Source organism: Limulus polyphemus, unplaced genomic scaffold, assembly GCF_000517525.1.
Source record: "Limulus polyphemus unplaced genomic scaffold, Limulus_polyphemus-2.1.2 Scaffold18, whole genome shotgun sequence".
Classification (NCBI taxonomy): domain Eukaryota; kingdom Metazoa; phylum Arthropoda; class Merostomata; order Xiphosura; family Limulidae; genus Limulus; species Limulus polyphemus.
The window spans coordinates 436,199-448,732 of record NW_013665628.1 but is presented as its reverse complement, the minus strand read 5'-3'; the positions used below and the strand labels follow the sequence as shown (position 1 = coordinate 448,732).

The window sequence follows — 12,534 nt, the reverse complement described above, 5'->3', positions numbered from 1 at the left end:
TCATAGGCGTATTTAAATTAATTAGTTTACTACTACTGTAGTTGTTTATTATACTATATATATATATATATATATATATATACATATATATTATGCATACCTTCGGTGTATAGGCTGCAAGGAGATTTTGACATCAAATTTTAGGGTAAAAAAGTGCATCTTATACACTGAAAAATGTGGTACATACCATAATGGAAGTATAATAGATAATTTCAATTCTCAATTACTTTCTTCTTATTATATATATATATATATATTATACATATATATATATATATGTTAATATATGTGTATATATTATTCAATACGCTGAGACATGTACTTCTAACATTTCAGTTAATTTTATGTAACAAAAATAAATCTTTGTTATAAAAGGATAGACAGCATGCACCATTCTTATACTCAGTATATTTCAAATTCACCTGAATATTTGAAAAAAACAAAACAATACAGGATAAATTATTCACATAAGTGATGCTACCTGAAACATTTGTAACTTTTATATTCTAATATTTTATTTTATCATACTGTTTAAAAGTAACCACAATGTAGGTTTCAGAAATGTACGAGATTTAATAAATGATTTAAAATTTTTATTTTTAAATTCACATAAAAAAATTTATTATTATTAATAACTTATCCTTAATAGCCTGAATTGAATTTATGCTCCTCCAATGGAGATACATTCAAGAAAAACAATATATCACATAGAATCAAAAATGATATTAATCAAAAGTAAAAAAAAAACAACTCAAATACCTTTGAAAGACAGACCTGAAGAAGGAAAATCTACTTTCAGAAAACACCCAAGGTATCAGGTTTCTTATTTTTATTTATTTAAATGTTAGTGTTTGAAAAATGTTCTTGAACTATTTCATGGTGTTTGATGGTTTCATTAGTTTTCTTAGTTACTAATTAAATTAATTTTTTTCAATGGTGATAGCAGTTCAAATACTTTATGGAAACTTTTTGTTTTGCTTTCCACATTACCCACTTCATTTCTGTACAGCATGAACTTTAGATGTATCATGTGCATGTGATCTTACTGTGAAATTATTATACTCTTTAAAAACAGACTTGAGGGCAACTAAAACAAAAATAAGGATATAATTCCTAAGATTGCTTTAGGCAAAACAAAAACAAAGATACTGTTGAAAGTATGTTTATACATCAGTAGTACTACTTGGATTGCAAATACCGTAATAGGTGAAACGGACCAAATCATTGGCTTAACTATAGTATCAGGCATTCCGTTAAGAATAAAGTTATTGCTAATAATAACAGAATTTACAGTTTTCTCATGATGAAATAAGAAAAAGTGATACTAGCATATAGACTAGTATGACAAATAAATTTTATGATATTTTACAAGTATTTAGCAAGTAGCATTTTAAGAGTAGAAATTAGTATTTAAGTTCACAAGCAACACTTGAAAGGTTATGGAATTCTTCTACATCCATGATTCCTTGCATTTTGTATTAGCTCAATTGTTAAGCTCCACATGAAAACTTCCCACAGAAATTATTTTATGCATCTTTTCCAAAATCGTTTGATAAGCTGAAATCTGGAGTACAAGTAATTTACATGAAAGATGCTAACATTATGTTGTATCAGGTAAGTGACTGATTTTGTTTTAACCACACTGTTAAATAATTGCAATAAAATTACCTTTATATCTGAGTGTACTGAACTGTTAATGTTGAAACATAGCTGAAAATATTGTAGAAATATGTACACAGTTATTTTAAATGCATTTTCTTTTTGTTTTATTGTTATTTACAAATTATTTAATGACTAATTTTCTTTCTGGAGTAAAATGCTGGAAGTCTTTAAGTGTCAAACAGAGTAATTTTAATTCAAATAAGAAATGCAACTTATCACTAAGCCTAAATTGTTTTACGTAGAATAAAATGTTACCCTACCTCTCATTTTTCATTACAGGATGTTTTCTAGGAAGCCAAACAAGCTAACAGAGCTTTAACTTTCTTGAACAATGAGTCATGTAAAATTAAACTACATTTCATGTCTGAAGTTGATACAAATCCAATTAAAGTTACTTCCAAAAGACAAAGGAATTAAAAACAGGTTTGATACATTAGCTTGTTTGCTACTTGTAAGATGACCAAGCAAATGATACGCTTAAATAAACCTGTTTAGAACTACACTGAACCTACTATGTAAATGTGTAGAAAAGTTCCTTATAAAAAATAAATATACAAGTATAGATAACCAATCTCTAATTTTCTACCTTTATTAAGCTGTAGCTCTGAAAAAACATATAAATCTTAAAAGTATGTTTACAAGGCAATCTGCTGCAAATGATACAAAAAAACAGGAACACAGGTAAAGACCGAGATTTTTAATGTAATAATTCACTGTATGGATCAAATGGGAAAATGTACAACATTTTATGAAAGCATTAAAAAATCAAAATCTTGGTAAAAAAACAAAGCAATTTCTTATTTGATATTTTTTATCTCTTATCAATTTTTCTGTGTTTAAATTTCCATTTACCCAATGTACATGTACCTAGCTTTCTAACTCTGTAGCTGTTAGGGTGTTTGTCAGATCAAAGATAGTGCCAGTGACTCATGTTTCAATGCTCTGCTATCACCCAGTCATAGCCCCCCCCCCTCCCCCTCCCTCTCACTAGTACTGCAGACATATATAAATTTTAGCACACCTATTAGCATGAATATTATTTCAGCATTTCTAGCAATATATGAACTTTTCTGTTAGTCAGTCTAAAAATGAATCCACACACACACACAGATATATATATATATTAAAAATGTCTTATGTGTGTTTGTATATAAACTATGCAATAAATTTCTCCAGCATCATAAATAAAACAATATGCTCAGGTTATTTTTAACTTACAAAACTATTTGTAAAAATACAATGGTGCTAAGCAAGGATGTTGATCCTTGGTTGGCAAGAGCTACCTCACCAAAAACTTTTCTGGATGTCAAAGTTATTTTTCCCCCAGATATCAAGTTTAAGTTTTATGTACAAGTGTGTTAAGTTGCGAATACAGTCAAATCAGATGTTGTATGTTACACTCTCTCAATAATGACCTAGTTCAAAGTCTAGTGTAGAATCTGTTGTACAACTTTTAAGAAAATGACTAAGCATGTGTGTATTAGCACTCATCAGCAGATGCAATGACAAGCAAAACACATTTTTTATGAATAACTATTTCTTTTTTTGTTTGCCACCCAGGATCGATACCTTTGGTGCTAAGTGAATAGGTACAAGTTAATGTAAAAACAATTCAGAAACCATTTTATTTCATAGTATATTAACGAAAAATAAAATCCCTCCTGAGAAACTGCACACTGTAGATATAAGTAACAACAACAATATGTTCTATTTTGAAAGTTTCAAAATTCTTATTGTTCTCTCAAAGGTAATAACTTCACCTGATTTTCAGTGCGTTTTTTTTTTTTTTTGTTGTTGTTGTTGTTGCTGCTATAACCTGTAAACCTAGAGTTCTTTCCGATTTAAACACGATTTCATACAATATACGTATATAAACTTCTGTCATTGTCAGTGTGATGTTCCCTTGGGCTTTGGTAGATGGACCCTTTTCTCCAGTTTGCACAAACATCCCAAACAAACCTCTGGTCTTGTTTCTCCTTTTCAGTTTACTCAGACTGCAGGTTTCAAAACGATTTAATGGTTAAAGTTTTGATATTAAAATAACAGTCAACTACCAAAAAGAATGGATTTGTATTGTTCTTCAGATTACAATATATATATACATATATAATATACTAATCAAAATATTATTAAGAAAAAAATTAACATACCTTAATGGCAACTAGAGATTTTGCATGTTCCCTTAAAAGGAAATAAACAGGTGCTGGGATGGCCATCTCTGATTTTGAGGTGCGTGAGAAATCTTGGGAGAGAAGAAAACACTTGTCTGAGGGAGAATGAACCCCGACACTGTCGCTAGATTTGGTGCTTTTGTTATCAGAATGTCCTCCCAAAGTTTCTGCATTGCTTGAGCTGCTGATCTCCGTCCGTTGATACTATACAAGTTGCAAATAACAAGAAAATGTGTGAGAAATAACACTTCAATTCCACCTTACCTTCAGTGCACGTTGTAATATTTGCTATACGATACACTTGCGTAACTTCAGTACCGTTCAACACGATATATGCTGTGAGAACAAAGCAACCTAGAGCCGGTTTTGTGTTCTTAGGAAACCTGACAGATACGGAGTTAAAACCACCACCTACTCCAGTTCCAGACTACCAACAGTTTTCTCTTTTTACTTATTATACTCGAGAAAGAGGATATTCGATAGTCATATGACTAACACGTCATCAGTTTAGCACTCACTCACACACGTCTGTTTTTCCAGGTACAGGTAACCTAACAATATGAAAACGTCAAGTGTATTTATGTCGAAATTGTGACGTATATATGTAACTGGAGTTTTATACATATCGCTACGAATGCTTTTATAATGTGTTTACAAGTAAAGAAATTAATTCTTAAGTTTTTTTTTCTTTTCTGAAAGAACGCAAAACTATTAAAAATAGTCTGCTGGCATGAGAAATTGTTCAACAGAAAATAAAACTAACTTTTGAGCAGACGCAACGCAAAACATCAGGTTAGTGATTACGTATGCCAGAGAAACGTTAGACAACACGGACAAGAAACAGTTTAATTATGAATAAAGAAATAATTTGATTTCTCATAAAACAATAAACAATTAATACATTCACTCTCAAAATATGTATGCAAACAGTTACTGTGATTTCAGAGATATAACCGTAGCGAAGACAAACGTACAATAACAATATATTGAGCGCCAAGAGTAACTTTGCAGTTTAAGATAAACAATTCGTAATCTAAGCTAACTTCTATGTGCAATTTATATATACTAGCATAAACGCCGCCCTACTTTCTAAAAGTAGTATTCATATCTCATTGAAAACATTTAGAAAAAGTGAATATTTTCCGAAAAAGGGATTTTTTTTTGGAAGTACTGCAAGGGAAAAGTTTTCGGATTATGTTGATATAAACTGTAATGTTTTTTTATATTAAAAGTGGTACCCTTTATTGAAAACTAACATTTTTTAAGAACTCCATTTGTTAGACCTATATTTACAAATTACATCAATAAAGATATAATTATGCCAACCAAATTACTACGAAACCAAAACAAGATCCTTAGATCAATTTTTGAATCATATTTAGGGGGTGGTCATCTCTGAAAGAAGGGTCTATCATGATTTTTAATATTGAATTTTGGGGGTGGGATAAGTTTTATTCTTGTTTTTGTTGTGATCTGGATTTTAATATTTAAATAAAAAATTCACATTCGTTACTACTTATATTGGGCTCAACTTCCTTATAAACTTCTTTTCCCGGTAAAAAATAAAAAGTTGTTTCTTTTCGCCTTCGTACTGTACTTTAAGGAATCTGAGCGCTCAAGATCCAACATTGTGATGCATCAGTGCTCTTTGTTTCAAGCATCGATTGTGCTGCCCCCACCTATAGACTTAATTTACGATAATCACATTGACCTTAGGGTTAGTCTTCAGCGTACAATTAGCAGTTTAAATTTCAGTGGTTATAACTGGCTATCAGCAACAATGTGCGTGATTATGATTGTCCCTCGGGTATAGCCTGATGACTACTTCATTACACTTGTCGAAATGTTAATAATAAATTAAATTACTCTTAGTTATACTGGTTTTCTCTGTGAGAAGTTGAAGTATTTAAAAGTTGCACAATTTATTGCTCCTTAAATCGTCCATGGCCCAATCAATTTGAAAACTGCGGAAGAAAAACACCCACTCTGGCAATACTAGTACTGTTCATAGTTTTAACCTAACAATTTGATTGTTGTCTCGTATGGGTTGTCACGAGGTTACTCGGTTTAATTCTTTCCATTAATATTTAAAAAGAGCGACCAAGTTTTTATACTACATTGTACCCTGATGAAAACTAGTCTAAATATTGGTATACAGGGTTGGGCAAAAACGACTGTGTAGTTATTTTAATTTATTTGGAACATGTTTAATTTCTAACTATTACTTTGAAAGAAACAACAATTTCTTTCAATTGTCATCGAAATATTTTCTTTGGTACCAACCGTATATTCCATACAGTATAGTAACTTTCGGCCCACTCTAATTAATATTCAACTATTACTCTCTTTTTTCCGAAATCGAAAGTAATTTCTTTTTGTAAAATAAATGACACGAGTTTTCAGTTAATCTTTTTCTTTTTTCAGGACTAATGGTGAAATAAAAAAGCACTAATTTTAATGAACGCATTGTTCAGTTCATATACGCGAGTTCTAACTACGTTTTGGTTTGGTTTGTGTTGAATTTAACGCTAAGACACACGAGGACTATCTGCGCTAGCCGTCCCTACTTTAGCAGTGAAAACCTAGATGGAAGGCAGCTAGTCATCATCACCCACCGCCAACTCTTCTGACAAATAATAGTGGAACTGACCGTAAAATTATAATACAGACACGGCTGAAAGGGCGAGCATGTTTGTTGGGACTGGGGTTCGAACCTGCGAACCGCAGACTGCGAGTCGAGGGCCCTAACCATTAACAATACGTTGAAAAGATAAAAACATAACTCTAACTTGCCCCCACATACTTTGTTTTGATCATTTTATAAGATATTAAAGTATAGTAAATTGGAATTGTGTAAAGAAAACATAATACTAATATGTTATATCATTAAGTAATTAGCAAGGTATAATTCAAAGCAAATTGACCCCTTCGCGACAAGGCATTTTGTATTCCCACAAACCAGGAAATATTCTGAAATTTTACAAAATATAAAAAATTCATTTTACTGATTTATTGTATATATTATTGAAGAATGGTCCTACAAATCACATACGATTAGATTCCGCGTGAAAATCCCTTATCACAGTACGCCCTTGTGGTAAGAGCTAAAATACGGTTGGTTATAAAACCTACACTAAGGTATGGTGTATTAGTGTTGTATACTATTCAAATATGAAATCTTAAAATTATAACCTACAGTAAAAAACTTTCAGAACTATGTCTAAAAAGAATACAGTTTATCAACTAAAACTATACAGCAGAAATCTCTACATTCCCGATTAAATTAACATCAATAACCAATGGAAAAGAGCGAAAAGCAGGAGGCACCCTATTGAAACATTGTACACAAGATAAGTGAAAAAAATCGGGAATTTAAAAACCTACGAATATGGATCGTAAAAAAGTTAGGAAACAGCGCTGAATATATTGTAGATATTAGTTACTCAAACTACAAACCCTTATTTTGACTCAATCAAATGTAACCCTAGGTAACAGCATGAAGCCAAAATAGGGGTATGTAATTTGAGTAAATAATGTTTACAGTATCTCTAGACTTTTTTTACAATCCCTATTCGCAGGTTTTTAAATTCCCAATTTGTTATTTATCTTGTTTACTGGGTTTTTAAGCTCAAGTATGGGAAAAGGATTTTTTAATATGACAGTTAACTTTATACATTGTGATCATAATAAACGTGGCTAGTAGCTAGCTGATACCGTTCATGATGATTTACTGTAGCTATTAACTATTTGATCGCATTAGTTCGAGGTGTAAAATGTTAAGCTGCAGCTGGAGATTGTCATGGATATTTGTTTGAGAATACAGTGAGCGTTTATCGTTTCTGCGTAACTAAATTCTCTGTATATAATGCATAATAATGGGCAAATATATGGCTAGACTAGGACTCAACCCCCACTAAAGGCGTACAAATTTTTACCAATAGAAAAGCAGCCTTTTTATATAAAACATATACGTTTAAAACATCGCTTTAGATAAATCTTCGCATATTTTACATTAATTATTCTATGAATATGTGTAATAAAATTTAATATTATGTGTATTGATTTTTTTTTTACTCCTTACATAGGGGTTGGCTCCCTAAAGACACCAATTGTATAGTGTACTAAGCATATTGTATCTATATGTAACATTCATCTAATGTTCACCAATTATTGGCTGGTAATTCCTGTTTTATCCTGTACTTACGCTTTTCAAAGGAACACTAGATATTTGTAAGAAAGCTAACTTCAAGGGATAATGATAACATCGTTTACACTAGGATTATGATGTCTTTTAGCTTATGTAAAATATAGAACAAAGAAATCGACTTTTCAATACCAATACAACCTGTGCAGTACCTTATTTAATATTCTAGAAAAAGTTTGGGTGCAATATACCAACCGTTTTTGCTTTAGGCTGGCAAGAGAATAATTAGGAAGAATTACAAACAGGCCGCTTTGAGCATATTTTCTTTCCTTGTAAGTCTAGCATGCACATATTTTTTGTGAATTTTTATTTGTATAGCCTTAGCAGTCAATAGTAAATGTTTTAAAATGTTGTTTGAACTGAATATTTGCTGTTTAGCGTGCATTTTGCCTGAACGTTTTGTGCAATTCCTTGCGATCCCTATTATGAACCACTATCGTGGCTCATGATAAACTAAAACGGCATTTCACTTCCAAATATACCACATCCACATTAAGGTGAAACTATACTATAATTGAAAGTATCCGAAGCCGTTTTCGATAGAAACATCTTATATTAACTGAGATCAAAAGAAGGTGTCTGTAGGTGTTTCGAGTGAGGCGTCATCTACCCATGTTTTTCATTAATTATTTTTTACCTTATGTGTTCTAATAATAATTTGCCCGATTATTTAATTTTGATGTTTTATATCACGAATTTTGTAACCGTACACATTTTTGTATCTAGCATAGATGTTTGTAGGAATGTAAAAAAATCTATATATACATCAGTGCTTTAAAGTTTAAGAGGGGGAATGGAGGAAGAGGGGTGGTTAGTGTAAGTTTTGACGCTAGCTACTATATTTCTTATTTTTCGTGTGTGTTCTTTATTTATTATAACAAAAAATAGTGGGATGGTTAGTGTAAGTTTTGACGCTAGCTACTATATTTCTCGTTTTTCGTGCGTGTTCTTTATTTATTATAACAAAAAATAGTGGGATGGTTAGTGTAAGTTTGACGCTGGCTACTATATTTCTCGTTTTTCGTGCGTGTTCTTTATTTATTATAACAAAACGTAGCGGGATGGTTTCGGGCCATCTAAAAAAGAATGGGGGTGGTATCCCACCCCATTTATAGCGCTGAAATACATACGATTGCGCAAAAGTCGCACAACCATAGCGATATTTCATTTCCAAGTCCCTCCGTTACTATTATTTTCCTAAGTCATGTTTGTATTTCTCTAATTGTCTCGTCTTGCTTTGTTAAAATAATTGGCTGTGATGTCATTAGCTTTACAATAATGTCTGGAAACGATCCTGTTGTATTATTGTGTCAAAGATGCACATTTCTAAAACGTGTGACTTAAAAAACAAGAGGGAATACTCAATAACCGCGGCACTTGCAATTATTTTAAGCAGGATTAGAGCAAATTAATCTAAGAGAATTTTTTCTTCTTTTTATTAGCTATGTTAACGGACAAATTAGTATCTTTATTACTACAGTACCTCTTTAAGTATAGGATTTCTAGAGTAATACAAAAGAATTATAATCGTAGACACCGAAATCTAAAAGTCCACTTGTCGTAGTCCTAACATTTGCTAAACCTTTATTAAGTACGGCCTATATTCGATAAAGAGATAAATTAACACTGTAACTTGTGTACGTTTTTTGCTTTAGTTCAGTTAGGGCTAAACCTTACCACATTTAATACTATCAATAAATAATCTTCTAATATTATTGTACGACTTTCTAAAACTTTGATAAGCCTTTAATATGTTATATAAAATGTCTACTAAAGTATATTTACATCCTTTCTGACGTAACTCGGCGATTTAACAAAGATACGTTTTCACAGTGCGAAAAAAAGTGCATTTTTTGTACATTTCAGTCTAAATATATCTTTAATTTTCTATCAGTCGTAGACTACTCGCTTCTAAGTAACGGGAAGCCAAACTACTTAAATTACGTAATAAGTTGATATGACATCATTGCGTGACCGAGAGACAGACAAGCAGATACGCACTGTGTTTTATAGTATTAAATTTTGTGCGCCAGCAATACCAAGTGTGGGGCGCGCGTATACCCGATTCGATTTTATTACTCGTCAAGATCTCTTACCAACCTACCCTCAAATTGAAGTTATTTTAGACAGGATTAGAGAAAATTAAACTGTAAGACTTGAGCGTGGTCGAATACATCAATCGAAAGGATTTGACCTCCTGAGTTCAAAAGTATGACAAGCTCTCACATTTGTCAAGAGATGACCGAGCTACGAGCTAAAAGTTTGTACTTAAAACAAAACAAAAAAACTCAGAACCGTTCTATGAGCCGCAATGCCGTGGCTAAAAATCATAATGGTTACAACATTTCACCACCCTGTATACTCAATCGTAGATCTGTCTACAATAAATTTGGTAAGTACAAAATACAAACACATATAAAAACAGGTCTCTTTCACCTTCCTTTTTACCCAGTTTTTTCATCCTTGTATGATGTTGGCATTACAATACGTGTAATTACCTGAACATTCTTACACTATATTCCTCTGTATATTAAGGTATGATATGTTTTCTCCTACATTATACAGGTTGTTCGAAAAGTCTGGAATCATAGGCACTTTAACGAATTTCACACAATGTATTCTACATGCTGTCCTTGTAATTCTATACATGTTAGAAGTAACTCGACCACCTCATGCTTTGACAGCGCCATAATCAGTCACGTGTCTGAAATTAGAAAAAGCTGCAAATGAGCTATTTAAAAGCTGTTAAATGTAGAATAAGCTTTAAAAAGATTTTGGTAGAGTTCCCATTGTCAGTCCTAGTTGTCATCTTAAAGTCATAACGGATAACGCCTGTGGTAATAGCTCCCAAATGCGTTGGGGATATCCCATCTATCCGAAAAAACCAAACTCTGATATTAAACTAGCCAGCAAACAGAAAACCAATTAAGGGTAGTTTCATTTCTACTTTAGGAACTATAAGAACGTTTAAGGGTAACTGCCTTCCCACAACTGGCTACCTACAGTGAAGGGCAGTTGGAGTTAAGACTCAACTCTATACCCGTAATCGCTTTTCCCTGTTTGCTGGCTAGTTTAACATCAGCGTTTGGATTTTGTCTGATAATTAATATTATTGGAGCTACTCATTTCATTATATATATATATTTCACATACACACACATACGTTTTTATTCCCAATATCAAATTGTTCTTGTCTTTTATTGGCTGTAAGTTCCATGGGCAGAAACATTAAAAGGTTTCTGAAATCGCTAACTAAAAACCTTGTGAATTATGAAAAATCATTAAATGCGTAAATATGATTGAGAGAGAAAATGTTGCTCTTATATCTTTAAATATTAGCTGACTTACCCGTTTAAAGAGCGGGAAAGATCCAAACGCCGACCTCACCCCATGTGTCTTCTAAGTTTGGTAGAGACCAATAATATAGTAGGAGAAACACATTGTGGATCCAAGGGGGTGACAACATACAGGGTCAACTCCAAACATCCAAGTCACACGAGAGGGGGTAAGGGTACATGCAAAGTTTAGTTGAAATCTGTCAAAAACAGAGAGTTTGAAAAGCAGACATACACACAGACAGTGAACAAAGTAAAATGAAAAGAGGGGGGTTAGATACAAAAGTAAGACCATCTGCTTTACTCTCCAGGATGTCTTAAGGGTGCCTTCAAAGTTTGGTGTAGATCAGTATGATAGCATGGGGGGGGGGTATACAAAGGAGCCCCTAGAGAGTAATATAGGGGGTCAGATTCGAACTTTGACCCCATTAAGTCACTCTCCAGGGCCCTAAGGATTACTACCAAGATTAGTTAAGATATGTCAAAAACTATATAGGTGTGAAAGACAGACAGACAGACACAAAACGACCATTTTGCTTTATAAGCATACATAAATATCTGATACCCATATCACAACGGCAATATTTATAAACGAATGCCACATTTTTTCTGTCACCATATATAAATCTTTAAATACTTCACACGTTGTTTTTCTAGGTGAACTTGACAATCAGTTGTAACGTTAGTACAATTGTAAAACTAAAACGTAGTGCAATAGTTATATTTTGTTTAAATCTGACACTAAAAGTTGTTTCTTTGCAAAATGTCCATTATGTGTGATAATTTACAAAACAGCTGAATATAGTGCCTTTCCTAAGATACAGTTAGTCATGCAGTATATATTTAACACACAATCTCAAAACAGAAGATCTGTTTTCATTTATTTATATTTTTAATACAAAACAGTTACTTGAATATTCTGTAGAGCTAGCATCTGAAAAAGACACATGGCTAAAATGTGTGATTTGTCTTGAAAAAAAGTGTCGACAGTCAAATCTCTGAATATCAATCGTGAGAAAATTACTAATTTTACAACAATATAAGTAACAATATATATAATACTACAGTGTTTTAACGAAGGTCGACATTCTGTCCCAACTTACAAAATACCGTATTTTTCGGAATATAAGACGCACCCTTACTTTGAAGACAAACTTTTGTG

At 32.3% G+C, this 12,534-nt stretch overlaps 1 protein-coding gene across 1 annotated transcript in view; it reads right to left on the bottom strand.

Annotated features, from left to right (window-relative positions):
* The window catches only part of LOC106457691, a 48,872-nt gene that overhangs the window by 10,284 nt on the left and 26,054 nt on the right, over positions 1-12,534 (bottom strand). Inside the window, exon 3 of the mRNA XM_013917138.2 lies at positions 3,813-4,037. Coding sequence (XP_013772592.2) covers positions 3,813-4,037 — 225 coding nt within the window. The remainder of the gene's footprint in view (positions 1-3,812; positions 4,038-12,534) is intronic.